The 27,827-nt window shown below is 36.1% G+C and overlaps 7 protein-coding genes across 8 annotated transcripts; 3 read left to right on the top strand and 4 right to left on the bottom strand.

Annotated features, from left to right (window-relative positions):
- Positions 1 to 10: 10 nt before the first annotated feature.
- LOC117791779 (Y+L amino acid transporter 2) lies at positions 11 to 4,023 on the top strand. The gene is made up of 6 exons (XM_034631659.1): positions 11 to 1,008; positions 2,048 to 2,561; positions 2,626 to 2,826; positions 2,894 to 3,043; positions 3,110 to 3,287; positions 3,417 to 4,023. The coding sequence occupies exons 1-6, from the start codon at positions 566 to 568 to the stop codon at positions 3,476 to 3,478; spliced, it is 1,548 nt and encodes a 515-aa protein (XP_034487550.1). The 5' UTR covers positions 11 to 565; the 3' UTR covers positions 3,479 to 4,023.
- Positions 4,024 to 6,395: 2,372 nt separating this feature from the next.
- On the top strand, positions 6,396 to 9,605 carry LOC117791130 (carbonic anhydrase 2). Of its 2 annotated transcripts, XM_034630795.1 has the most exons (8): positions 6,396 to 6,591; positions 6,651 to 6,921; positions 8,195 to 8,307; positions 8,377 to 8,467; positions 8,530 to 8,798; positions 8,861 to 9,011; positions 9,134 to 9,213; positions 9,284 to 9,605. In XM_034630795.1, exons 2-8 carry the CDS (start codon positions 6,870 to 6,872, stop codon positions 9,458 to 9,460), a joined length of 933 nt encoding a protein of 310 aa, XP_034486686.1. In that variant the 5' UTR covers positions 6,396 to 6,591; positions 6,651 to 6,869; the 3' UTR covers positions 9,461 to 9,605. The 2 variants fall into 2 exon arrangements, with proteins under 2 accessions (XP_034486686.1, XP_034486687.1); XM_034630796.1 differs by lacking the exon at positions 6,651 to 6,921.
- On the bottom strand, positions 9,516 to 11,289 carry LOC117791131 (circadian clock-controlled protein). The gene is made up of 5 exons (XM_034630797.1): positions 11,080 to 11,289; positions 10,730 to 10,822; positions 10,507 to 10,663; positions 10,015 to 10,148; positions 9,516 to 9,950 (listed from the first exon to the last, which is right to left on the bottom strand). The coding sequence occupies exons 1-5, from the start codon at positions 11,168 to 11,170 to the stop codon at positions 9,598 to 9,600; spliced, it is 828 nt and encodes a 275-aa protein (XP_034486688.1). The 5' UTR covers positions 11,171 to 11,289; the 3' UTR covers positions 9,516 to 9,597.
- A 2,609-nt stretch (positions 11,290 to 13,898) lies between these two features.
- LOC117792275 (tenascin) lies at positions 13,899 to 16,678 on the top strand. The gene is made up of 2 exons (XM_034632335.1): positions 13,899 to 16,150; positions 16,219 to 16,678. Exons 1-2 carry the CDS (start codon positions 13,990 to 13,992, stop codon positions 16,272 to 16,274), a joined length of 2,217 nt encoding a protein of 738 aa, XP_034488226.1. The 5' UTR covers positions 13,899 to 13,989; the 3' UTR covers positions 16,275 to 16,678.
- A 1,950-nt stretch (positions 16,679 to 18,628) lies between these two features.
- LOC117790794 lies at positions 18,629 to 19,948 on the bottom strand. Its single transcript, XM_034630353.1, has 4 exons — positions 19,757 to 19,948; positions 19,435 to 19,684; positions 19,242 to 19,375; positions 18,629 to 19,188 (listed from the first exon to the last, which is right to left on the bottom strand). Exons 1-4 carry the CDS (start codon positions 19,872 to 19,874, stop codon positions 18,845 to 18,847), a joined length of 846 nt encoding a protein of 281 aa, XP_034486244.1. The 5' UTR covers positions 19,875 to 19,948; the 3' UTR covers positions 18,629 to 18,844.
- Positions 19,949 to 22,754: 2,806 nt separating this feature from the next.
- Positions 22,755 to 23,937, bottom strand: LOC117790050. The gene is made up of 4 exons (XM_034629295.1): positions 23,791 to 23,937; positions 23,478 to 23,727; positions 23,278 to 23,411; positions 22,755 to 23,224 (listed from the first exon to the last, which is right to left on the bottom strand). Exons 1-4 carry the CDS (start codon positions 23,906 to 23,908, stop codon positions 22,881 to 22,883), a joined length of 846 nt encoding a protein of 281 aa, XP_034485186.1. The 5' UTR covers positions 23,909 to 23,937; the 3' UTR covers positions 22,755 to 22,880.
- A 1,491-nt stretch (positions 23,938 to 25,428) lies between these two features.
- LOC117791308 lies at positions 25,429 to 26,464 on the bottom strand. The gene is made up of 4 exons (XM_034631022.1): positions 26,342 to 26,464; positions 26,034 to 26,280; positions 25,841 to 25,974; positions 25,429 to 25,779 (listed from the first exon to the last, which is right to left on the bottom strand). The coding sequence occupies exons 1-4, from the start codon at positions 26,430 to 26,432 to the stop codon at positions 25,469 to 25,471; spliced, it is 783 nt and encodes a 260-aa protein (XP_034486913.1). The 5' UTR covers positions 26,433 to 26,464; the 3' UTR covers positions 25,429 to 25,468.
- Between the last annotated feature and the right edge of the window lie 1,363 nt (positions 26,465 to 27,827).

The raw sequence follows: 27,827 nt of genomic DNA, 5'->3' as shown, positions 1-27,827 counted from the left end.
TGCTGCCAGCGACTCTTATATCGTATACCACATCGTGTGTTGGGTGGCTTTTTAACTTTCAATTAATTCATTTAAAATGTGTTGATAGTTGTATATAATAAAATAAATTGATGTTTATTATATAACTACATTCTACACAGCTAACTAAAAACCAAAAAGTACAAAATTCAATTAGGTAAATGCTCGATGCCAAAAGTCAAAGTACATGTGCGAGAAACGTGAGCAGGACAGCAACACGGTGTGAGCGACGCAGCAGTGGTCAGAGAGAGTCAGCACTATATGTACGAAGTGGGTTAGCAAAACAATGAATAAAGAAAATCGCTAACCGGCAGATAACCGAAAGAAATAAAGATTAGCCACCCAACGCAAACGTCACAATATACTGACATACCTAATCTCACGCACACTGCCACATAGCTTTAATCAAAAGCAAGAAGAAGACGACGACACTCCTCCGTCGCTTAATCAATTAGCTGGACACAGCACATAACTGGCAGGCCACTTCAGTCAGTCTGGTTTTGTACTTTAAACGTAGCGTGTGCGGCTAGCGTTAGCAGTCTTTATAATGCCAGACATCCAGATGTCGTCGCCGATGAGCGAAATGGTGTTGCTCACACCGAACACTGAGAATCCACCAATAATTACAGCGACTCCGGCGGTGTCCAAGGATAAGGATGCATTACGAGAAGGATCCGCGGAATCGGACAACAGTCGTGTCGTTATGAAGAAACAGCTTGGATTACTTGAGGGAGTTGCCATCATCTTGGGCATCATCTTCGGCTCTGGCATATTTGTCTCGCCCAAGGGCGTCATTCGCGAGGTGGAGTCCGTGGGCACATCACTCGTTATCTGGGTGCTGTGCGGCCTGCTCTCAATGATTGGCGCACTCTGCTATGCGGAATTGGGCACAGCTATTCCCAAGTCTGGAGGTGATTATGCGTACATCTACGAAGCGTACGGATCGCTGCCAGCATTCCTCTATCTGTGGGATGCAATGATGATATTTGTGTAAGTATCGGTTGTTCTGTTTTGGATTTGGATTGCGAAAGCTTAACCCCATGTAAATGGGGTTAAATAAAAAACGTTAAATTATGCAATTGCTGACACACCAAATTACAAACTTGCGCTGATTGATAATTGGGGCACCAATTGAAGTCTTCAGATTTGTTCGCTTTAAAGTGCCGGTCGTTTTGGGTTAATGTCATTCCTTTAGCTGTCTGTAGCAATTTACTTTCACAAGCAAAAAAACAGTCTTATCGGGAATTGCTGTTTGTGCATCAAATGTTTATTCCACTTGTATTGATAAGCAAACACACACACATTCTTGCATACTGCATCAATGATTTTATTGTATTTATGGCTATCGCAATAATTGTTATACCCTTCCAGAGGGTATTATGGTATATAATAGTTAAAATGTGACATCATTAGGGCGTGCAAATTTTTTATTGCCAAATGTCTTCCACCTCCGATTTTCTAAGAAAATTTTCGCAAGAAACTATGGGTCAAAAATGAAACAGATTCCATAAAAAATTCCAAATTTAGTTCAAATTAGTCCATATAAACGCTCAGTCGGAAAACTGAGCTTAGTAGACCAATAGTTTTTTGGTGAAATATTCTTAGATATAAACAATTAAAACCAGAACAAATCGGACTTTAATATTATATAGCTGCAATATGAAGTATGGGTTGAATATAATACTTAAGTACTTATGAAAAAGTTTTATTTTCATTTTTTTTTTTTAGATATTTTAACAAAATTCGCAGATTATGCATTTGGTTTTTTTTTTTTGCACATATTGGCCAAATTTGGTTAAAATTTGACTACCTTATCATACTTTCAGTTGAAAATTGTTTACAGAATTCTGCAAAGGTGTAACAATTTCGGCATTTCGCAAGTATTTTTGATTATCGCAAAAAGATTTTTATTTGTAATCTGAGTAGCGAAAACAATTGCTAATAGCATACGCTTTATAAATAACTGTTTGATTTTATGGTTCTCGTATCATATGAATGATATATTGCTCTCCATATTTTTTCCTTCTAGTCCAACAACAAATGCCATTATGGGCCTGACATTCGCCTCCTACGTGTTGCAGCCATTTTTTGCCGACGGTTGTGAGATACCAAAGATTGCATTACAGTTGCTGGCAGCTGCTACGATATGTTTTCTAACCTATTTGAACTCATATTACATGAAAGTCACGACGAAAATGCAGAATATTATAATGTTTACCAAAATTGCGGCGTTGGTACTAATTATTATAGTTGGATTAACTTGGATGTTGATGGGAAATGTCGAGAACTTCAATCAGCCATTTGAGAATACGGAGACTGATCCCGGCAAGCTGTCAGTGGCATTTTATTCGGGCATCTTCTCATACGCCGGCTGGAACTATTTGAACTTTATGACTGAAGAATTGCGTGATCCATATCGCAATCTACCACGTGCCATTTACATCTCACTGCCTCTGGTCACAGGCATTTATGTGCTGGCCAATATGGCCTATCTTGCCGTGCTGTCGGGTCCCGAGATGATGGCTTCCAATGCCATTGCTGTGGTATGTAGACATTGCATTCGATTTACAATCCTTTCAATTGATTGAGTTTTTTTTTCTTTTGTAGACGTTTGGCAACAAGATACTTGGCAACTTTTCCCTGATTATACCGATTATGGTTGCCATTTCTGCATTTGGTGGTCTGTCTGTGCATATTATGACCTCGTCACGCATGTGCTTTGTAGGTGCCCGCAATGGACACATGCCGGCGGTGCTGTCCCACATCAGTGTTAAGAGCTACACGCCGCTGCCATCACTGGCATTTCTGGTGAGACCTGCCCCAATTGATTGACAAAAGAAGCTGCTCAATTTACTTGTTATTTGATACTTTTCAGTGTCTGCTCTCGATTGTTATGCTGGTGGTCAGCGATGTGTATGTGCTAATCACTTACAGCAGCATTGTGGAGTCGTTCTTTATAATGCTGTCAGTGTCGGCTGTTTTGTACTTTCGCTACAAGCGCCCCAACATGGAGCGTCCAATTAAAGTGAGTTTGCCTGGCATTCCAAAAATATGATTCTTTAATAAACTTGTATATTCTTCACTTTTTTAGGTCTCTTTGTGGATACCCGCAGTGTTTGTCGTTGTGTGCGCATTTCTGGTAGTCGTTCCGGTTTATGTTGCTCCATATGAGGTCGCCATGGGCTTGCTAATCACACTAATTGGTATACCATTCTACTACATTGGTGTTGTGTGGCAGAACAAACCCAAATGGGTGCAGCACGCCATTGGTGCGTACACAAAAAGCGTTGTCTCTGACCTTGGCAATCGCCTCGATTTCGACGTCATAAACCATTATTACCATTTTCACGTATGACCACATAACTAACGTTTTTACGTAATTTACCTTTTCTGTTTAGATTCGATGACATTCACGTGCCAAAAACTCTTTTTGTCCGCCAAGGAGCAGAAACAGGACTAGTCATCAAATGGGTTTCATTTCCCCCTGAAAGAAATACTGACTCCAGCCTTAAAAAAATTGGAATTCATCACCTACCTACATATAGATCACTTATATACATAACAAAAACATTTACCATAAGTGCAAAGACATCGAATATTAGTTTTTTTTTTAACATTTTATTTGTTTAGATTGTTATTATGAGGCACACGTGAAAGATATCTGGTAAATAATTTGACAGAGAATTTTTACTATCCTAGTAAAAATTAAGGGGCCATTTTGTCCAAAGGCTTAATCTATTTTGATACATAAAATCTATGTATATATCATGTCACACTATATATAGACTGCCAGGTAAATCACACGCGTGAACTTAGCTTTATTTATCCTGTTAATCACCAAAGTACGCCAATATATTACCAAAGTCCATAAATTTAATTTGTTTGCTTTTGAGCATTGACTTTAATATTTATATTTATTAAAAATTTGCATTACATGCTTTTTATATTAAGTTCCTTGTGTTATTAATCTAACCTTTTTGGTTTCTTACTTGTTGATTTGAAAAACAAAACTAATAAAGATTTTATATATTTATATGTGACCTAGTAAAGTAGCTTGTCTTCTTTTAGGAGGTTTCTTGCCAGACACAAAAAGTATGCTACAGATTGTATAGAATCGTCAGACTGACATGTTATCAGTTGTTTTTGCGGTTGTCTGCCAATCAATTATATCTGATAAGCTATATTAATGGAATGTTGCTATTTTAAAGCCCAAGCAGACATATAATAATGTACGATGCTATGCGAGTTGGCCATTTGCGGCTAAATATAAACCAGGGCTATCACTCTTCCCAATTTTGGACATGCCCGACACGTACCCTCAAATGACGCCAACTTTATGGATACATTTGGATCTAAGAACATGAACGCAACACATGTACTCTTACCCTGATCGCAGAATCTAGGTGTTATTAATTGATAAAAGTGTAGTGCACCTTTCGGCTGATTTGCATTCTGATCAGGTGCCATTGTCTATTTATATCTGTGCTTATATCTTATCTTCTATGTGTATTCTCATGTCTTTAGCTATTTTGTATGGATATGAGGCTTACATGCGCTGATTTCATCGCCGTTTTTTTTATTGCTTTTTAAATATATGCCAGGGAAAAGACAAATTGCCAAATCATTGATAATTCGGGTGCCCATTCAATTTTATGACTTTCTTTATGAACGAATAATTGAGTTTTAATTTATTTCGGACGTGGCTAGCTGGGAATGCATTTATATCCATTTATATTCAACTAATACACCGGGAATCACTTCTAATAATATATGAAATAATGAAATGACCCAACTAATTAATACTACTCAAATATCACATGTTGCTGATCAAAAACAATGCTTTAAAATGTGCTAATTGTTCACACGTTTTCATTGATCTGGTCTACTCACCCTGGGAGATCACCAGACTGTTTGTTTCTTTGACTTGGCTTTGTTTTTTCCAGTGAGTTGACTAATTAATTGACACTGTAACAAACTCTCTTCGTTTTTATACGAAACTGTTTAAACATTTTCCAGTTGCTACTAGAGAGTCAAATATTTGAATTGAATTATAATGGGTATATTTGAGATACTTGTTCTGTGCACTGTGTGATGCAAGCTGATTATATAGATAAATGAAATCCTTTAACTTGATCATGTGATCACCATATGGAGCACACACAAGTACATACATATGTTTTTGATTAGCACCTTTTAGGGTGTCATTAATGAATCGTGTCTATACATTTAAATAGGCATTGGAAAAACAACGAAATCCAACGATTTAAACACGATCTAATATCAATACGTATTCAAACTTTGAATCGCTAAAATAAATTATTGCGAATTTGTGTATAATTGATAGGACTACGTTAAAAACAATGATCATAAAATTATTGCAAAATTTCTTATAATTAATTGGCTTTAACTAACAAATGAGAACAAAGTGAATAAAGTGATAGATAACTATTAAATTGTGATCAGTCATGGGTTCAAAACGAATTGATTTGAAAAACAGACAATGTCCAGCTGTATTCTATCTCATAAGTGTATCAGTATTCGAATGTCAACATTTTACACTTGTCAACTGCTATTTATAATTAGTTCGTTTGCTTGGCATTCTCCATGTAAATCACGATTTTCGTATACACATGTAAATCATAGTTTATTTGAAAGGAAATCTAAACAGCAGTCGAGGCACAAACAACGTTTATGCAGTGAACTTTATGATTTGTGCAATTAACTGGATGTTCTCGCAAATAAATTTCGAGATTTCAAGCTTATAGCTTTGAAGTTTTTCCATTTATTTTATATTTGTTGTTTTAAAAAATCCCAACAAGTGTACACTTAAAATTATGGGAAAACAACGTAAAAAGTACAAGTTTTTTTTGTAGTGGAAAGAACTTTTTTTTATCAAAATATACAGATCATTTTAGTCGATTCGATGATAATGTGATAAAAATAAACATGGTATATACGCTTAATAACACAATAAATGTAGAAGCGCGCAGTAAACGTGTGAATATCAGTCAATGAATTCGTTCGGTTATTCATTCGCCCCTCGATTTCCGCTGGAACGACAGCCACGCGATCAATTAGTAGCTTTCTGCATAATACTGTCAATATTTGTTGGCAATTTAGTGGGGGCTAGAAGAGGCTCTCCTTCTGCCACAAAGCGAAAAGCGCAAATCAAACAAATACACGTATTTTCAGTATACGAATTATTTGGTATGCATGCAAAACAAAATATTATCTGATGATTGAAAGCAGCTCCCCACCTATTGTTTACTGTGAGCATTAACTAGGCGCGAATTATGACGAATCACTTTATGGGCAGTGTCTCGTCTGCGCGACTCTACTCGTATTTAAATGAATGTTAAGCATACGCAGTGTGGTGCAGTCGCATTAGGGACAGTACGAGTACTTTGGTAGCTTGTAATGCTACTTCAAATTAAATTTCATTAGGTGGGTGACTTACGACGAAGCTCGAACAGCTCAATACTCAATACCCGAGACTAAACGATCGATGGATCGTGTGCACGTCCGTCGTCTGCTGTTGTTCGTGCGACCGTTCGACTCCGAGTATATCATTTGGTATGTACAAATACATGTGTGTATGGGTGTATGCCTGTGTTTTATGGTTCGTTTCTCAGTGTGGAGCACGCGCTGTACGCGGGGATTTAAGCTTTCGAATTTTCAATTAGTTCGTTGACGCTGAGGAAGTTGTGAAGGTGTTTCAAGTGGCAAACGTCCGCACAGTTTAGAATCAGCTACACAAGCGCAAGGTGTTGCATTCGCTAAATACTCAACAGGAGCTTAGTGTGGGAGATATTCGAAAGGAACTTCCTAAAAATATTAACCAAGCGTTTGACATGCAATTGATAATATTTCAAGCAGCTTTTCTTGTGATCTGCTGGTCTCAAGGTAAACCTAACATTTATTTAGTGTTAATTGTGTAAATATTTAAAATAGTTCACCTAAAGTTGCACAATCTGTCATGTGATACATTTGATTTTTTACCGAAAAAAGCAGTCATTAAATAAATTAACCGACACCTAAAGTGATTACAATTTAACAAAATAAATGCAAACATAATCAATATCAATTTCAAGCTAACTTACGCTGACTGTGTCACTTGTACGTCCGTCCGTCCGACTATTTTGTCTGACTTGAAAAGTATTTATACATTTTATAGAGTTCTTATCACTTATACAAATTCTTAGGAACGCGTGCGACCTTGAATAAACAAGGGAGCTACCAAGTGTCAAAGGACTATGAATCATTTGTACTCGATAACTTTATAAAGAGATATGTATATATGTACGTACCTATGTTTATATGGTATCAGTGGTCTTAATCATTATTTAACATACGCACTTCAAGAAATTAATTGCACTTGCTTAAGGGTATTTATGCCACTCGAAACTGTTGAGATTTTTAAATGCCAATTAATACATTTATTACTTGACATTGATTTTGATAAAGTGCTAGAAAACGATCTTATATAATAGTCATATCTGTTTTGTACATATACTAATTTATTATAAATTAGTGAATTGAAAATTTATTGATTAACTGCGTAAATTTTCAATTAAAGAAATATTTAATTATTTATTAGGTAACATATGCTTACGTGCTAATTAATAAATTTCTAGATCGAAAGTGTCATATGATAACCATGAATTTTCCACGATTTCTAAATCGAATGATCTAATTACCGATATCAAACTCAAAGGCAAAAAGTTTGCTTAATTTGTTTTGACTTGTTTGGGATTCCATTGAACTTGGTCGAACTTTTATTCGCACAACGGGTGAAAATTATAGAAAATATTTACCTTCAAGGCTCATTATCTATATCAATAAAAATTGTGTTGGTATCTATTGTATAAGCATTTAACGTGCCCTTGTGTGTCTCGTATTTTTTCCTCTTTATGAATTTATTTATTGATTTATCTATTTACTAAGCAGCAAACAGTTAACATTATTTGCTGTCCCATTTATTTGCTATAATTCACAAGTGCTGATATTTGTCAATGATAAGCTTGTTGTCTCTTTCCTCTTTCTCTCAATGGACTTGAGACAGGGGCAAAGACACGTGATCTAAGAAAATGGTGACGCCAACACCGGCGATTCCCAGTCAATATTATGACGTTTATTATTTGTGATTTCAATTCGACTTTGTTCTGTTCATTTACAGTGGTCAGCAGTCATGTGTTTGGTTACTCGGAGCCAAATCAGAGGCGTTGGGCGCGTCATCATGGTCATTGTGCCGGCAAGACGCAGTCACCCATAGCCATCACCTCTAGCCATGTAAGTGCCAGCCATTGAGTGGCAGCATTCAACTAGCTGTCCTAATCTGAACAAATTAATCCATTTCAGACAATACCCGTCCATATGCCGGCTGTTGACATGATTGGCTATCACAATCTCCTGCCGTATCCTCTGAAAATGGTCAACAATGGCCACACGGGTAAGTGGAGGGTCCTTATAATTGCATTGATTGATTATCCATGGTCATTTCGCACGCTATAGTTACCATTGGCATACCCAAGGGCAATATGACTGGGGATCAGGAGGAGTTTCTGCCGTACATTCGGGGTGCCAAGCTGCCCGGAGAGTTCGAAGTGGAGGGTCTGCATTTCCACTGGGGTGACAAGAACAATCGAGGCTCGGAACATGTCATTAATGACATACGCTACACCATGGAGATGCACATTGTGCATCGCAACAAGAAGTATGCAACAATCGGTGAGGCACTCAACCATCCCGATGGTGCAGCGGTATTGGGATTCTTCTTCAACGTAAGTGAAACACAAAGTTAGTGAATGCTGCACAGTTGGATTCATACAATGACTTTCCACAGCTGGACGAGGATGAGGGCCAAGGACTAGTGACCATCAATCGTCATTTGCATTTGATCGCTGATGCCAATCAGGAGGCAGCGCTAAATGTTACCTTCTCGCTGTCCTCTCTGATAGCGAATGTGGATGTGGATAAGTTCTACACATACAAGGGTAAGGGTTTCCTCTAATTCAGTTTCACAGCGTTGAATCGACGCTCGTCAAATTGAATGAATGTTGATTAGATGACATCGAACACGTTTAACTGTCATGCCACGTCTCTTATGCAATTCCAGGTTCACTTACCACACCCCCTTGCTCGGAGGCCGTCACCTGGATACTCTTTCCCGATCCCATACCCATTTCGCCCAAGCAGGTGAATATTTTTGTGTTAGCCGCGTGCACAGTGCGTATGAGTAATGTGTGTTATTTGCATACTTTTGCAGATTTCACGCTTCCGCCAGCTGTCGGATACACAGGATGGTGCACTCGTCGACAACTTCCGCACACTGCAGCCAGTTGGCAATCGTCGCATCTTTGCCCGTACTGGACACGTCCGTCACACGTCGATTGCGTCACTGAAGCACGAGGGCGATTATCTCAAGTACGATTGGTTCTACTGAGCGGCAGATGAATGCTCTGGGATCGGAGTGCTCTGTGCCATGCTATGTTAGATTATGTTTAGCTTTTGCATTTATTATTTAACTACGTGTATAACAATCAGCTGTAAGCTAATCTCTTTCTCAATAAGTAAATATTTCTACGATACCAGACGTGTTTTGCGACCATACAACAGCAGTGAGTTGGGTATGTCCTCCACAAAGAAGTTGGCGGGCATCACATTGAACATCTTCTTCAGCAGATCCAATAATGTGCGTTCCAAAGTTTCCACAATCAGTGGTCGCATTGCTTCATAGAAATCTTGCCAGTTGTCATTGAAGAACTGATTCGTTCGTTCCTCCAATTCCTTGTTGCGACCATTAAAGAGGTTCTCCAAGTTGGTTCTCAATCTCCCCATTTGCAGCTTCACATGCACATCAGTCACATTGAAGAACGTATAGCCCCCCTTTTCATAGAGTCGCGTCTTGGTATCCATTTCAATATCAACATCATCTGTCAAGTGTGAATAAATAAATAAATTAATTGACTAGCCTATTCCTATACTATCTATAATTACCTATCTCGATGAATAGGCTGCCACCACCGTTTAGGGGAACGAGTAGAATTCTTCCCACCATTTTGTAATTGCCATCCATACGTAATCGTGGTAAGTAAATCTTTTCCGCCCAGCTAAAGTCCGTCTTGTTCACCCTGAAAATCAAAAAATTGTGTTAATGTTGTTGCAGGGTATAACAATTATAAAAAGGGGGTCCTATAAGTTTGTGGCAATATATGTAAAAGGCAGCAGGAAGCATCTACGACCCTATAAGTACTCTGAGTTATTACATTTTATTTATCCTTACGTAAGCTGAATATGTATAAATAACGAGAATGAAATTATTCACTTTTCTTTATCAATCTGTAAATTCTATCTACTAATGAACAAAGTGTGTAAATCGTAATCAGAGCTGGAAATAATTGATTCGTATATAGTATAGTACTATCCAGTTTGTATTGAATTATAGAAATAAATTTTACTAACTGTAAATGAAATTCATGAGCTATTCACCTGCTTTCTTTGACGACCACTTTGCCAAAGCCGCGTATTACCAAATTGGTTAGATTGGCCGAGATGTTGTCCACATCACTGTTATCCTGCTTGAAAATAAGCTGATCTTGTCTCATGGGGTCTATGGGTCCAAAGGACTTCTCAATCTCGGGTATACCTGTAGCATGGCCAATTCTGTGAGTTATGCAACCTTCGGGTTAAGTATTTACAATTAGCTGCTCACCTTTGATGACCTCATTGAGGAAACCCTGTATGGAACGAGTTGAGCAATTGGTGAAGTCAGGCTCATTAATGCGACACGACTCGATATATGAGGCTGCGAATACAAATGTGTTGTTTATTTATCAGTCAGTAATTAATGCAGTTAAGTACATAATAATCTACACTTAATTAGATTAATGAGCTATAATTTGAGCATTTATAAAATCATAATGTATTTATGCCGAAAGCTGTCAAGCGTTTGCGAAAAAAAACACACACACATCCACACATATATAACATGCTGCTTAATTAACCTGTTCACGTTAATTAAATTAACAGAGTTTTTCGCTTTTCCGTCACTGTTGCACTTACGCTTTTCCGTATAATATGCAAGGCCCTCAACATGGCCGAGGCCGGCACAGAGCCAGAATAAGAGTAAGCCAATTATGAGTACTCGCAGCATGGTAGAAAAGTTGCGACTGTTCGTCACTGTCACTGTCACTGTCACAGTTACCGCCTAATCCAGTTTACAAAGAACTAATGAGAGATATATCAGCGTGAAGCTGAGTTTTATATGACCTATATATAGCCGATATGAAAAGAGCGTCTAACTAAGTTGAGTTTAATAAATGAACTGAGCTTCGCTTGAGTGTGAATATAGTTAACTACGATATCTACTTGTTTTCAAAGCTTTTCATTTGCAAACTTGCAGCTTACAAGTGTAGTTTTTTATATGTAGTAAATATAAATAGTTAATACCTGCTGTTAATACAGTTGATTCTGAGCTCCCGTTTAAGTTGTTTCTACTTTAGAATGCCTCAAACAATTATCTTAATATAATTCTGGAAAATACGTCTAGTTGTAGTCTGTTAGCTGAGCGGTTGTACTCAAGGGTGTGTACTCGACAAACCCGCAGTTAAAGATTACTTCAAGAGACATATTCTAGATATTTTCATTATACATACTGATTTATAATATGCTCCATTTAACGTCAGTTTTATTTAGCTCTTGATTATAGCTACGAATTTTATAAATATTTTAACTTAACTATTTTCGCATTAAAATAAGATTTCCTTTTTATAAAATGCATATATCCGCACAGATTACGAGATATTTGCTAGTCCGCATAGCAAAGCTTTTACATCTTTTTACTCTAGTTAAATTAGAACCAGATAAAGGCAAGTGGCTTTACAAATCTTGGGTTGTTCCCAATGCACTCTCCCATACATAAATGCATGAATCATTGAATACAAATTACAGCTCGTATTTTCTGAATGGTTGAATATACTCGTAAACGACAATAAATTCCTACATTTTGTTTCATTATTGTTTATCAATTGGACTGCTTATATGAATACCTCCTTCGCAATACTTGACAATCTTAAATGACAGAATATTCATCGGCTTACTGCTTTAGCATTATATAACAAATATTCATCGGCTTACTGCTATAGCATTATATAACAAATCATATATTTATATGAACTTATAAGTTAAGTAAGCTATTTATGTATTGGAGTATCTGCATGTGTGTGATTAATGAGTAACGCAATCTTGAGATAATAATATTTCGACATATTTCTAAGTACGGAAAAATGGGCTACTGTCGAGCAATTTTGACTATGGGAGACCCGCTACTTATGATGTAAATAAAAGAAATTTTAGAATTAAAATGATCGTGATCTTAAGAGTCGTGCAAGCTATCTACCAATCAGTCACCTCTCAATTTTAAACGTTATTTAAGAGATAGTAAACTATCCTTTTAATTTTTTTTTAGCTGAAATACGTACAAACTTAATAGACTCTTTGTATTTCCAATATATTCTAATATATTTCCAAGGTATCGCTAAAACTTAAATGAATACATACTCTATAATATATGAGCTTTAAGAATTTCATTAAAAAACGACTTTGAGCTTATAACTGAATATATTTTGTAATATTAAGTTGCTTGAGTTGAAATTTTTAACACATGAACTTGCATCCGAAATTTTGATTTGTTTTGACTTTATCTTATTTAGTAATTGGAAGAGTGTAGAAGCTTCGTTACATTAAATATATGAGAAGCAAAGTTCAGCCAATGTTTGCATGGTCAAACTTGCGATAAGAGCAAAGAGCTTCAGATACAAATATACAGAGAAAATAATTTTATATTTTATGAATTTTTTTAGCTATTGAGAACAACTTAATTATAGTTTATTCATTGCAAATGACCAAACAGTATTATATTATTATTTTTCTAAGTGCAATTCTTTATAAGAATAAGACGTACTAAAAGAATTTATCACATTTTGCGCACTCAGTGGAATCATTTTGCTTACAAATTTGTTCAGTCTGATTATTTGGTGGATCGGAGTAAGAACATAATGCTTTTCCGTCATATTTTTATATTTCTATTGTTACCCACTTTTCTGCTGGCACAGATTTGTTGGAAGAGGGATAAAGGATCAAAGACAGTGAGTTTACTACCAAAATACTAATATTAAAGAGACAATTTTATAAAGCATATTTAAAAATGCAGGCCAAACGATATTGCTGCGGTGGATATAAGAAACTTTTTGGAAAAAATTTAATCTGTGTTCCCAGATGCAGTCAAAATTGTGGCAGCGGCATGTGTGTTAAGCCAAACACTTGTCGTTGCTCTAAAGGTTACGAAAATCTAAATAATTTAGCTTACACTCGGTAAGTATATTTTATATAACTGTCTTGATGGTATTCCGGAGTTAATGCTTGCTTTTGTATCCCAGCTGCGTGCCAAAATGTAAGGGGGGATGTAAAAACGGAACATGCGAGTCTCCCGATGGGTGTAAATGCGCACACAAGTACAAGCTTGATAAGCCGACTGGTCACTGTATTCCCATTTGCAACAGCGGATGCCCCAATGGATTCTGTAAGAGTCCCGGATTCTGCACATGCAACGAGGGCTTCACATTGAATACAACAAGTCAAATATGTCATCCCAACTGTAAAAATGGATACCAACTAGACTTGAGCTTAAATCGGTGCCTTCCAGTATGTAGCACTCCCTGTGATAACGGCTTCTGTAGTGCCCCGGAAACTTGTGAATGCAAAGAGAATTATCAAAAAGACCGAGATAACAAATGCGTTCCCATTTGCAAAGACGGATGCTCTAATGGATTATGCACGGCCCCTGGAAAATGTGAATGCCTCGATGGGTACTTAAAAAATGATGATTCCATTTGTTCACCTCACTGCAAAAGCGGATGCCGAAATGGATTCTGCCTTTCTCCTGGAAAATGTGCGTGTTATAAAGAATACCGTATGGTAAATGAGAACAGCTGTGACCCAATTTGTGAGAGTGGATGTGCTAACGGTTTCTGCAGTGCTCCTGGAGAATGTACCTGCAACGATGGGTACATCAGAGAAAATGAGAACAGTTGTGCTCCAGTCTGCAAGGACGGCTGTAAGAATGGAGAATGTACTGCACCAGGAGAATGTACCTGCAACGATGGGTACATCAGAGAAAATGAGAACAGTTGTGCTCCAGTCTGTAAGGACGGCTGTAAGAATGGAGAATGTACTGCACCAGGAGAATGTACCTGTAAAGATGGGTATACCAAAGAAAATGAGAGCAGTTGTGCTCCAGTCTGTAAGGACGGCTGTAAGAATGGAGAATGTACTGCACCAGGAAAATGTACCTGTATAGATGGGTATACCAAAGAAAATGAGAGCAGTTGTGCTCCAGTCTGTAAGGACGGCTGTAAGAATGGAGAATGTACTGCACCAGGAGAATGTACCTGCAACGATGGGTACATCAGAGAAAATGAGAACAGTTGTGCTGCAGTCTGCAAGAACGGCTGTGAGAATGGAGAATGTACTGCACCAGGAGAATGTACCTGCAACGATGGGTACATCAGAGAAAATGAGAACAGTTGTGCTGCAGTCTGCAAGAACGGCTGTAAGAATGGAGAATGTACTGCACCAGGAGAATGTACCTGTAAAGGTGGGTATACCAAAGAAAATGAGAGCAGTTGTGCTCCAGTCTGCAAGGACGGCTGTAAGAATGGAGAATGTACTGCACCAGGAGAATGTACCTGTACAGATGGGTATACCAAAGAAAATGAGAACAGTTGTGCTCCAGTCTGCAAGTACGGCTGTAAGAATGGAGAGTGTACGGCACCAGGAGAATGTACCTGCAACGATGGGTACATCAGAGAAAATGAGAACAATTGTGCTCCAGTCTGCATGGACGGCTGTAAGAATGGAGAATGTACGGCACCAGGAGAATGTACCTGCAAGGATGGGTACATCAGAGTAAATGAGAGCAGTTGTGCACCAGTTTGTATGGACGGCTGTAAGAATGGATTATGTACTGCTCCTGGAGAATGTACCTGCAACGATGGCTACATCAGAGAAAATGAGAACAATTGTGCTCCAGTCTGCAAGGACGGCTGTAAGAATGGAGAATGTACGGCACCAGGAGAATGTACCTGCAAGGATGGGTACATCAGAGTAAATGAGAGCAGTTGTGCACCAGTTTGTGAGGACGGCTGTAAAAATGGAGAATGTACTGCTCCTGGAGAGTGTACCTGTAACGATGGGTACATCAGAGAAAATGAAAACAGTTGTGATCCAGTTTGTGAGGACGGCTGTAAAAATGGAGAATGTACTGCTCCTGGAGAATGTACCTGTAACGATGGGTACATCAGAGAAAATGAGACCAGATGTGCTCCGGTCTGTGAGGACGGCTGTAAGAATGGAGAATGCACGGCACCAGGAGTATGTACCTGTAAAGTGGGGTATACTAAGGACAAAAATAAAGGTTGTGTTCCAGTTTGCAAGAACGGCTGTAAGAATGGATTCTGCAGCGCACCAGAAGAATGCGTCTGCAGTAATGGATACATTAAAGAAAGTGTTAGCAGTTGTCTTCCATTATGTGAAATGGAATGTATTAATGGCCTTTGTGTTGCGCCCAACAAGTGCAACTGCAATGAAGGATATAAAAACATAGATAATGCTTGTGTGGCCCAAACTACTCTTTCAGATGAATTAAGTACCTTTGGTTCTGAGACGACTGTGTTACCGGATTATACAAATGTCGAGGACAAACAATCCTATGTCTGTGCGGAGAGGTGCTGGAACGGAACGTGTATGGATGAGCAATGCATTTGTAAGATGAACTACATTTTGACCGAAGACGTTTTGAATCCTGCTAAGTTGCTTTGCCTTCCCGTATGTGAAACGGAGTGTCTTCGCGGTTATTGTGCATATCCCAATGTTTGCGCTTGCTACGATGGACTGTTTCCGGAGGACGGATTTGAATGCCCGATGTCTGATGATTCCGAGAAGGCGGGTCAAACTGGCATAATGAACATGAAGAGCTTATTTATAACCTTAATCGGCATATCTTTGCTGTTGATGATCATAATATGCACCATATTGTACACATTCAGGAAGCGAGCCTATAGCGTAGAAGAGAAAGGTGTGTATAACCTAAGATAAGTTTCCAATTATATTTCAATGCTTTAATTAATATCTTTATATTTGCAGAAGAACAATATGGAGCTTACTATTCGGCCAATAAAGTGGATGTCATTCGAGCCTAAGATTGACAAAATAAATACAACTGCTTTAGAGCTATTCTACTAAATGCTCAGAAATCTCTGAGTATTGTTTTGTTTACTTGGTCCTAAATGATTTTTAATTAAACTTGTTTACATTTTACTTTTTTAAATATACTGTGCACTTAAACTGACGTCGTTGCTGCTTCTGAAAAGCTTCGGATTTCAAATCACATAAAAATTAAGTGTGTGTGTAAGTATTTGCTTATAGTTTATACAAGTCTAAGGTCTTGGTTACACATATTTATATGCTATGTATTTAAGCAATATCAAGATGAGGTAAACTCGCTGAGCTCTCTTTTAACTGTTTTTATAAATCAGTACAATTAATTGCAATTAGCTAATAATATTATTGTATCAAATAGAAAATACAAAATTGTTTTTCCGATGTGTGAATGGAACGAAAAATACTTTTTATTGTTAAAAGGAATTTTTGATCGAAGAAACATAAAATTTATTTTATTTTATATTACGGCTATAATCAGAAACAGAGTTAGATAAAATCGTATAGCTATCTCAAAGCACTGTGTCTGTGCTTTTCAGTTGCTTTACTTTACCATTGCATTAAGCGCTATAATATTTAATTCAATAATAACTGATTTTGAAAATATATGAACAAATAAAAAACAACATATACTTTCTGATAATCCCTATATTTTTAATTTGAAATACTGAGCCACTTCTCCATGCAATTGTTGTGGTGTGGGAATATCCTTGATAAAGAAGTTGAAATGCCTTCACTTTATTCTATTCTTACATACAAACACGTTATTATGATCAGATTTCAGAATCAATAATTTTGTGTGGAGCCCGTGTTACAGAATATTTTATAGCTAAAAATTGAATGTTCGAAATACCAGGTTTTCCTAACTAACAAGTGTTCCAATTATTAAAATAGAAAAGTAATTTATATTTGCGTAAAAGATGTTTATTCAAGAAATATATAAAAAGTGCTCCTCTTTATCACGTTTCAATTTCGCGAGCGAAGCGAGCAGGGGGCGGAGCCTCCTAGTATATAATAAATTTATAGATCCCTTTAAGATCTACTGGTACTGACCGGGTTTCCCTAATCTTTGTACAAGAGTATTCCTGAAGCACAACTTCAGACAGATTGGCTCTTATGGTGGCCACTCGTTGTTATCCTGCTTGAAAATAATGTCTGTGGCGTGCATCGGATCTAAAGTCCCAAATTTCTTCGTGATCTCCGGAATTCCTATGTTTAGCTGATCTATTAACTTTTTTATACTATTTGTGGAGCATTTTGTAAAGTCCGGCTCCAGTTTATTACAACTTATGCTTTTCTGTATAATACTCAACGGCAGCCACATGGAAGTCGTCTCCGTATAACCAAAAGATTGCCAACAAGCCATAGAAAAAGACAATTGGGAAACTGTTGTGCTACGTTCTGCTCATGCTGACTGCTTCTAAGTATCTGAATCTCAAACGAATGTATCTGAAAGCCATTAAGTTATTTTGCTCGTTATTAAAATGCGTTGTTACTTGTTTTGCTATTGAGCTTTGAGCTCGCAATTAAAATAATATTTTTTGTGTCAAGATTTTTTATGTCAATATATCCCTCAGACGTGTTAAGAAATCCGTGTGTCACAAGGTTCAGCATGCTATTTATAGGATGTATATTAGGGCAGGTAAATATTTTTTTTAATGAGTCCACCTATATCGGGAACTTCGTTTAAATATAAGAATATTTGATCAAGAAACTATGAGTCTACAAATGAATTACTAGACCCCGCAGACAAGCATAAAGATGTCAAAAAAATACTCCAGATGCAAAGTATTTCATTTTTGTTTAAATTTAAGATGTTTTTAAATATGTTACTTGCAGATTTTTTTCAAATACCTGCAAATAAAATATTCATGCTTCTAAACGGGGTTGACTTATTGGTGAATAATCCTTTGAATTCATCATAGCTCCGATTCTTTTGGACGCTTTTCCTCGTTTTTCTCATCCGAACAAATTGACCCGCCCTAATGTATGAATTTATATTGAAATTAACAATTTCAATAACACAGCTGTTAGCTTTTGAAAATAAATAAATGAAACAACAACTGTGTATGAATGCATTATAGATATTAGCTTTCAGAAAAAGGAAAAATATACTCTGCCATATAAAAAAAAAAATGTTTTTCGTCATATGGGTCCCTAAAAATATCCAAAAAATTGGGTTTAGTTCGTTTAATTTTTTGACAGTTGTTAAGTGTAATCAGTACCTGCTGAATAAAATGAAACTTTTCTATAAAAATGTGGCCACTCTATGACGTCTTGATATTCCCAACGCCTAATAAACATACATTTATTTTCATTATTTCAAAACACTCCATTAAGCACATATGGATTTATTTTGCCAAATATATATTTATTTTAGCCAAGACAAGAAAACAAGCACAGAATAACACGAAAACTGTTGTTTGCGTTAAGTTAAAGTTTCCAGTATCACAACATTTGAACGATACATTTTTTGTGATACCGAGACCAAAATTTTGAATTTTTGACTGTCGGAAATTTTCTGCTAAATGCAGAAAGAAGTAATCATTGATTACTGAGCTACTCGTCCATATAATTGTTGTGGTGTGGGAATATCTTCGACAAAGAAGTTAGCTGGTATCAGATGGAATACCGAAGACATAATATCCTTGAGTATGCTTTGTACTGTGTCGACGATCAGCGGTTTCAATGCTTCATAGAAATCACGCCAATTGTCATTAAAGAACTGATTCGTGCTTCTTTCCACCTCCTTGCTGCGCCCATTGAAAAGATTGTCCAGATGGGTGCGAACTCGCGACATATTTAGTTTCACCTGAACAGCTGTGACATTGTCGAAAGTAAAACCTCCCTTCTCGTAGAGCTCTGTCTTGGTCAGCATCAGCATATCAATGTTCTCTAAAAAAGCACACGTTGAAAAAATGTCAATAGACTAGCAGACGTACACTTACCAATCTCTATAAAGATATCGCCTGATCCACTTAGCGGAATCAATAGAATGCGACCATTCATCTTATATTTGGCATCCAATCGCAGCTTGGGTATAAAGATCTTAGTCTGCCAACCAAAGTCTTTTTTGCTGACTCTACAAGTACATAACACATTGAAAAGTTATAGATCTCTTAGAGATCTACTGGTACTGACCGGCTTTCCTTAATTTTTATGTGGGAGAATCCCTGAAGCACTACTTGAGATAGATTGGCTCTTATGGTGGCCACTTCGTTGTTATCCTGCTTGAAAATAATGTCTCTGGCATGCAACGGATCAAAAGTTCCAAATTTCTCCACAATCTCCGGTATTCCTATGTTTAGCTGTTCTATTAACTTTTGTATACTATTTGTGGAGCATTTCGTAAATCCCGGCTCATAGATTCGGCATGAGGGCAAAAACGATGCTGTGGAATTTCAGAATTTCAGAATTTGTTCTTAATTACCACTTAGTTTAAGTTCAGTTTACTTTAACTTACGCTTTTCTGTATAATACTCAACGGCAGCCACATAAAAGTCGGCCCCGTTCAACCAAAAGATTGCCAATAAGCTACATATAAGGCTAATCGGGTATCTGTTGAGCTGCGTGCTGCTCATGATGACTGCTTCTAAGTATCTGAATCTCAACCGAATGAATCTGTTAGCTAGCTAGTTACTTTGCTAGTGGCGTTAGTCTGTTGCTCTCTGAGCTTTGTGCGCTCGAATAAAATAAAAGTTGTAATGTCAAGTGTTTTTAAGTCAATCAAACCCCTAGAAGTGTAAAGCAACTGGTCTGTCGCAAGGTTTTGCGTGCGATTTATACTAAATGTTATATACCATATATCATTATACCCGTTACTTAATCATTAAAAGGGTATATTGTGCTCGTTGAAATGGGAGAAGGAGGCATCTCCGACTCTATAAAGTATATATATTCTTGATCAGCATCAACAGCCGTGTCGATAAATCTATTTCTGTCCTTGTGAGCGCCTAGATCTCAGAGACTATAAGAGATAGAGCAACCAAATTTGGCACACAGTTTTCAATAGTGTTGGAGCAGGTCAAGTTTGTTTCAAATTTTTTTCACGTCCCCTAAACCCAAAGTCTTTAAGATAGTTCGGTTCTTAAGGTAATTTACGTTATCTATTAATATTATCTATTATCCCACTTAGTCGCAGCAAGATCAGACAAGTAGAACGGCAGTAATAGCTAGCCAAAGCCAATAATATTAAAGGCAATACCCCAAAAGCATGCAGTAGTTTTTATAAGATAGTTTATTCTATACAGTACTTTATATATATTAAAATAACTAACGGGTATTCTATGGTCGGGATCTCGACTATAGCCTTTCCGACTTGTTTTGTACTCGTATATGTTAAAGTATAATTTTTCATAATCACAGACGTTTTAGACTCTTACTAGTTTAATAACTTTGAGCTACTCGATGTGTACGTAAAATATTATAACTCAATTTGATCAACCCACTGCAAAAAAAGGCGCCGAAATGGATTCTGCGTTTCGCGTGAAAAATGAGCTTGTGATGTATGTTGTAAGAAGGATGAGTACATCTAAGAACTCGTTTTTAAGAGTGGGTGATCTCAGATTCTGCTGTGGACTTGCAAAAAGTACCTCAAATGCATAGTGCATAGGTCCGGATGACGATTCTTTTGGAATAAAGTCATTTTATAAACATGTTCAAAGTACCGATTTTTTGATGGCGATGCATTTAAAATACATCCAGCTCAAATGTTGCATAACTAAAATTTAATCATTTTCCAGCACTGTTTAGCAATCAGCTGTAAAACAGAGTTGATTTGAACAAAGCGCACATGAAACGGTTATTCTCATTTTTCAGGTTAATTTGAATTGTCTTACAGCAATAATTTAAAAGCTTTTTTAGGAAAATTGTACATGGATTGTATTTATTGTGGCTTGTACTTTGTGTTTATATATCTGCGTTGTTTAAAATCAACGTGCTATTTGTTGTTATTTGTAATTTAAAAACTTGCTTCGAAAAAAAATTTTTCCATAAAATTTTATCTTTGAAAAGATATAATTAATTTTGTCAGCACTTGTCAGCAATGTGACTTTATGCATTTTGAAGATTGATCAATTATTAAATTGTACTCAAGTTGCGCTTTTTGCGCATTTATCAAAATTTCACTTTATTGCAGCTAACCTCACGTTATAAAATGCGTAGTCGTTTAAAGTGTGGCGACAACACATGAGACAAAATGACCAAAATTATGATTTTTTGGCTTATTTTATTGTGCGCATTGGCGAAAATAACAAAAACTTGTGTTTACGTATTGAATAAATGTTAAATTCTTTAAATCGACAAAAAATAGAAATTTCTTGTTTCATACAAAAAGTCAGCTAACGACCGATTTTATAAGGTGAACATAATGATATTAAAAAGTATAGTATTCTGATCTTGATATCTGATAGCCAGAATGTGAGAAGCACAATATCACATATATACGTTCAGTTTGGTCAGATATTTCGGAAAAAGCATGGTTTTTGTAAAAAAAGCGACTTTTCAACCTATTATTCCAATTATTTCTATATGATATAGTTGTTCGATTTGGATCAAATTTTACCATAGTAACACGCCTGTCCTGCAAATTTACTGCTGTTAGCTTGAAAAACAAAAATTTGCATATCGCAGAATCCAAAATAAAGACGTCATTACGCGGCATTATTTATATCATAGGCCCAATGCAAAAAACTAGACCAAAAAAACTTTATTCGTTCTCGAGTTATTAATTTATTCCTAAAAAATCGTCATCCGGAACATAGTGAAATGCACCAATGTGAGTGAGAACAGCTAAGCTTCAATTCGTAAGGTCAAATTGCAAAAGCTATGTGCACTTAAGATCGTTTAGATCAGACACAAATAAAACATGTTTTCATAAGTTGAAGGCTTTGCTTAAAATTAGAATATATATTCATATAGTAATCTTTGAATAATATTAAGTACTAGCCTTATTGACTTGACTGCACTCAACCTTTCAGACACGTTTACTCTTTGACCTGGTATTGAGTTCGTGTTCAACTAATTGTTACTTTTTCTGATATTTTTTCTTGATTACTAATGAAAGTGCTTGGCAGGGGGAGAGGGGGCACTGCCGGCTAATAAATCTTGTAGCTTCCAAAATTCGCCCAGAGTTGTATAAAATCACATCAAACCAGTTACAAGCACACGAGTAAAGGTGTTAAGTATTAATTCAAAATATTTGAATATCCATTGAACAATATGTAAAAGATACTCTGGAGAAATATTTTAACTTACATAAGTGTGCGAAAAAACTGCAAAGTCGTATATGAATACAAAAACAGAAAAATATACTGACAAATGTTATCGTATGAATTATGAAATACAATGAAGGAGGGAGATGACAAATGTGTAAATGAACTTGGCACAAAAAATACATTTGAAAAACATTTTTTGTGTAATTAAAGGTGTAGTTAGGGGCAGTTAATGATAAAATCGGAATAGTATTCTTTATGACTACTACAGCGATATTTTATTATATTCAATAGCAACACAACCAAACCCAGAACCAAACTAACAATCAAACATTTACTTTGACACTTTGATCCATGTTATAAATGTTAGATGAATTACTGTTCCCCTTTGCTGTATAATTGTTGTGGTGAGGGAATATCCTCGATGAAGAAGTTGGCCGGTATTAAATCGAATACCAGTGACATAACTTCCTTGAGTACGCTCTGTACTGTGTCGACGATCAGCGGTTTCAATGCTTCATAGAAATCACGCCAATTGTCATTAAAGAACTGATTCGTGCTATCTTCCACCTCTTTGCTGCGTCCGTTGAAAAGATTGTCCAGATGGGTGCGAACTCGCGACATATTCAGTTTTGCCTCCACCGCTTTGATCTTATAAAAAGTTAAGCCTCCCTTCTCGTAGAGCTCCGTCTTGGTCAGCACCAGCATATTAAGATCCTCTGCAAGAAAACTCTAAGAAGATGAGGACACAGACAAGCAGTCACACACTCACCGATCTCTATAAAGATGTTGCCTGATCCATTCAGCGGTATTAATAGAATTCGACCCATCATTTTATATTTGGCATCCATTCGCAACTTGGATAAATGGATCTTGGTTTGCCAGCTAAAGTCTTTTTTGCTGACTCTGCAAATACATAATATTTAAAAAATTAAATAGACATAGATCTATTGTAGAGCTCTAGGTACTCACCGGCTATCCCTAATCTTGGTGTTGGAAAATCCCTTAAGTACAACTTGGGACAGATTGGCTCTTATGGTGGCCACTTCGCTGTTATCTTGCTTGAATATAATGTCTCTTACGTGACCCGGATCAAAAGTTCCAAATTTCTCCAGAATCTCTGGTATTCCGATGTTCAGCTGATCCATTAATTTTTGGGTACTGCTTGTCATGCATTTCGTGAAACCGGGTTCATAGATGCGACATGAGGGCAAAAACGATGCTGTGGATGTCAGAATCTGTACTTAATTACCACAATCTTTGAGTCCAGTTTATTACAACTTACGCTTTTCTGTATAATACTCAACGGCAGCCACACGGAAGTCGATCCCGTTCCACAAAAAGATTGCCAACAAACCATAAAAAACGACAATCGGGTTGATGTTGTGCTGCGTTCTGCTCATGGTGACTGCTTCTAAGTATCTGATATCTCAACCGAACTGAAAGCTAATAAGTTACTTTAGTATAACTGCAATGTTTTGCTCGTTATATCACTCTTGAACTTCCAGCAATCAACTATAATAAAATGTTTAAGGCCAAGGGCTATTATTTATAATCAATTAGTTATTATTAACTTGTTTTCCATTGCGACAATTATATAGATTTCTTATGTTTAATTCACTAATTAGTTATTGCTATGCTAAATGTCTTGATTTTATGCAAAAGAAATATATAATAAAGATATTTCAATTTTATCATAGAAACGAGAAACTAGTTTTTCATATTAATTACATCTATTAATTTATTCCTTATTAATTAAAAGTTTTGGATTGGTCAAGGCCCAACCAGTGCCTCATCCGATTTTATTTTAAATCAGTGGTGTCGAAAGTAGGCTTAAAAATACTTTTTCCTATTACATGTGCAATGGTCCGGATGTCGATTTTTTGTGGAATAAAGTCATTATTTAAATTTGTTCAATTTAACAATTTTTTGATGGCGATGCATTCAAAATCATCTAACTCAAATGTTGCATAGTCAAAATAATAACATTTAACACATGTGCTACGAAAAAGTATTTTATAGCCTACTTTAGGCTTATTTACTTTGACAAAATCTAAAGTTAAATCTACTCATAATTTGAACAAACTTTATGAATTTTTAACATCAATGAAAAGATCGTTCAAATCCTGTTTGAATGATACAAAATTTTCCTTAACCCATTAAGTAGCCATTGAAAATTTTGAATTTATGTTCATGTAGATTTGAGTCAAATTTTAAAACATTTTTTCTCGGGCTTAAACAAAAAATGTTTTAGTGTAAAAAGTTACTTCAAACAATTCTAATAGTGACTGAAAAAGAATTTTTCCAAAATCTCTTTGCTTATATTTTTTACGATTATTTGAAAATATCTTAAAATGACTATTTTATTTTTCAGAGATCATCCCATTCAAAAATTCATAAAAAATATAAGCAAAGAGATTTTTGAAAAATTCTTTTTGCAGTCACTATTTAAATGGTTTGAAAAAACTTTTTGCGTCATAACATATTTTGTTTAAGCCATTGAAAAAAGTAGTTTTTTACATAAATTCAAAATTTTCCATGGGTACTTAATGGGTTAAGGAAAATTTTGTATCATTCAAACAGGATTTAAATGACCCTTTCATTGATGTTGAAATCTTCATAAAGTTAGTATAAATTGTGAGTAGATTTAACTTTACGTTTTGTCAAAATAAATATGCCGACCACTGCACTTTTGAACAACACTGTTCTAAATCAATTTCTGTGAGAGTTGACCTCAAATAAATAAATTACCAAATTCAGAAACAACACATCAACCTTACAGTGATGTATGAAACTTTTGAGCTTTGATCTTCATCTTACTCGCTTTATACTCAGTTCCCAAACTGTTGATATACTTTGACTTACTATGGCAAATTTATTTAGAAATTTTGAATGCACTAATCAGAAATATAAGACAGTTTAGTTTGATTGATCAAAATACGAGACATGTAATTTATTTCCACTTAGTGAAAGTTCTCAATCAGATAAGTGGCCGGAAGATAATTCAATAGCTTCGTAAAGCGATCTGACATTACCGCCTCAATTGCCTGTTCAATGGCAGGTCGCAGAATGTCGACGAACTGACGCCAGTTTTCATTGATGATCGTATGAGCGGTCTCCTCTAGTTGCTTATCACCTCCAAACAAATTGTTTAGTTTGACTTTGAAACTGCCGATCTCTGGGATATTAGTTTTCACGTGTTGCAAATCGGCAAAGTTAGCTTCTGGTGTAATACGAGGTTTGACATCAAGTTCAACAACCATCGTTATTTTACCTGTGATTAAGCAATAAGATTACAACTGAGCATAGGCTTGATTCAATTGTAATTTACTTACCAGCTTCGAATTGACCCTTGCCTTGACCATTAAGATTTAATACGAGAATATTACCCCTTACTTTGTAGTCGAAATCAAAGCTCAGCTTTGGGATGTTTAAAAGAGCTCTGAGTTTGTATTGCTTCTGATTGTACCTAATTGGAAGTATTTCATTGTAGATCTGGATTCGAGATAACTATCTATCAAACTTTACCTGGTCTCCTTGACCACTGCTTGACTGGCGCCTCTGACCACAATATTTCGAAGGTCTGCATTAATGGCAAGGGCACTGTTGTCATTTTGTGACAGTTTCACTCGTTTTATGGAGAAAGGTTCCCAGGGTCCCACTGTTTTTGTACCAGGTACTCCATCCTTCCAGTTAGTTAGCATAACTTGCAGATTTCTACCAAGGCAATTGTTGAAGCCGGCATCATCCAAGGAGCAGGGTATAAGAATATCGGCTGTCATATTAAGGAAAAGACTTTGAATGAATTTGTTTCTTAACTCTTATATTGAGCTCACGTTTCTCAGTCAAGTATTTGGCTGCTTCAGCGAATGAAAACACTAACGAGAGCAGTAAAAGTCCCAGTAAATACCAAGTTTTAATAAGCATTTTTATGAAATTAAGTGAGTAGATATCCAGAAACGTCGATTTGGCTTGAAAGCCGAAAATGTACTGCCAAAAAAGCCTGCGACAAATGTATTATATTCAAAATTAAATGCAGAAATGATCGCTTTCTACTTTATTATATCTTTATTAAGTTGACAGCATTGATTTAGTTAAGAAAAAAATAAACAAGTTTGTCAGAATTAGAACTGATGTCATAATGCAGGGTGTTCTTTATATGCGACACATCAGCATTTTGTTCTCCCCCTGATATTATTGATACTCGTATTGCAACTTGTAGCGAACAATTTCCTATAACGCTATTTGATCTTCATATGATTCGCTTCACACTAGGTTTATAAGATTTATGATAAAAAGTTTTTTATTTATTTTTTTTTTTTTGATACATTTATTAATATTTTGAGCATGCTACTTAAATCATTTTCAAGTTAAAGATTTTTTACATGGCAGGGTTTGCACCCAGTTTTATTTCAAACAGTTGTTCTAGTTCGGTGATAGGTCGGCGACTCTAACAGCTGAGCCACGGGACCACACATGATAAAAAAATGACAAACAACATATGTTTCTTACATAATAGTCTAGTTTTCATTCATAATGACAGGAGATTCGACCAGTGAAATAAAGATATTTTTGGTTGAATATATACATTCTCTTTGTAAATAATCATTGACTCTTTGTTCAGGTTCATTAATCAACACGGTTTCTGGAACAAAAGAAAATATTTATTTTAGAGCGATCTTGCATTAACGTAAATCATTTGGCAAGACAAATGTTAAAGTCGACATCGTCTAAGAAGTCGGGATCCAGATTACCGCTCTTAGATGGCATATAAATGGAAAGGAATGCTTTAACGTTAATTCTACTTGAGAGCAAAATATGATCTGACCACAGTAGACCGAAGCGATTGAATTATATTCAAAATAAAATGCTGAAATAAGCAACTTTTTTAATTACTCAACTTTAATTAAATTAAGCAATTTAAAAACTAGTTTTTTAGCCTTTGATTGTCGTCAGTAGCTTGTTCTCACATTAATGCTATTGATACTCTCGTTGCATCTTGCACTACTTCACATTCTGTTTTATTAATGACCTTGAACTCTAGGTTTTGAGTGCTGGCATTTACATATTTAATTTTGTTTTGGAAAAACTGGTTTAGCTAGATCAGAAAGTTGCCGGATAACACAAGTAACTTAACTAAATATTAAAAGCGTTTAAAACTAATAATTAATAACATAAATTTCTCAGAAAACAAACGATTTCTTCGAATGTTTTTTGCTGAAATTATGTAAGTGTGTAATCGTACTCTTAGATTTAGATATACATACATCAATATTGTTGCCAGCTAACACAAGGTCTACGGATGACGGGTTGATCAACCCG

This window comes from Drosophila innubila (genome assembly GCF_004354385.1).
Source record: "Drosophila innubila isolate TH190305 chromosome 3R unlocalized genomic scaffold, UK_Dinn_1.0 2_E_3R, whole genome shotgun sequence".
Lineage (NCBI taxonomy): Eukaryota > Metazoa > Arthropoda > Insecta > Diptera > Drosophilidae > Drosophila > Drosophila innubila.
Note: the sequence above shows the minus strand (reverse complement) of the source record. Positions and strands in the feature narration are given on the sequence as shown.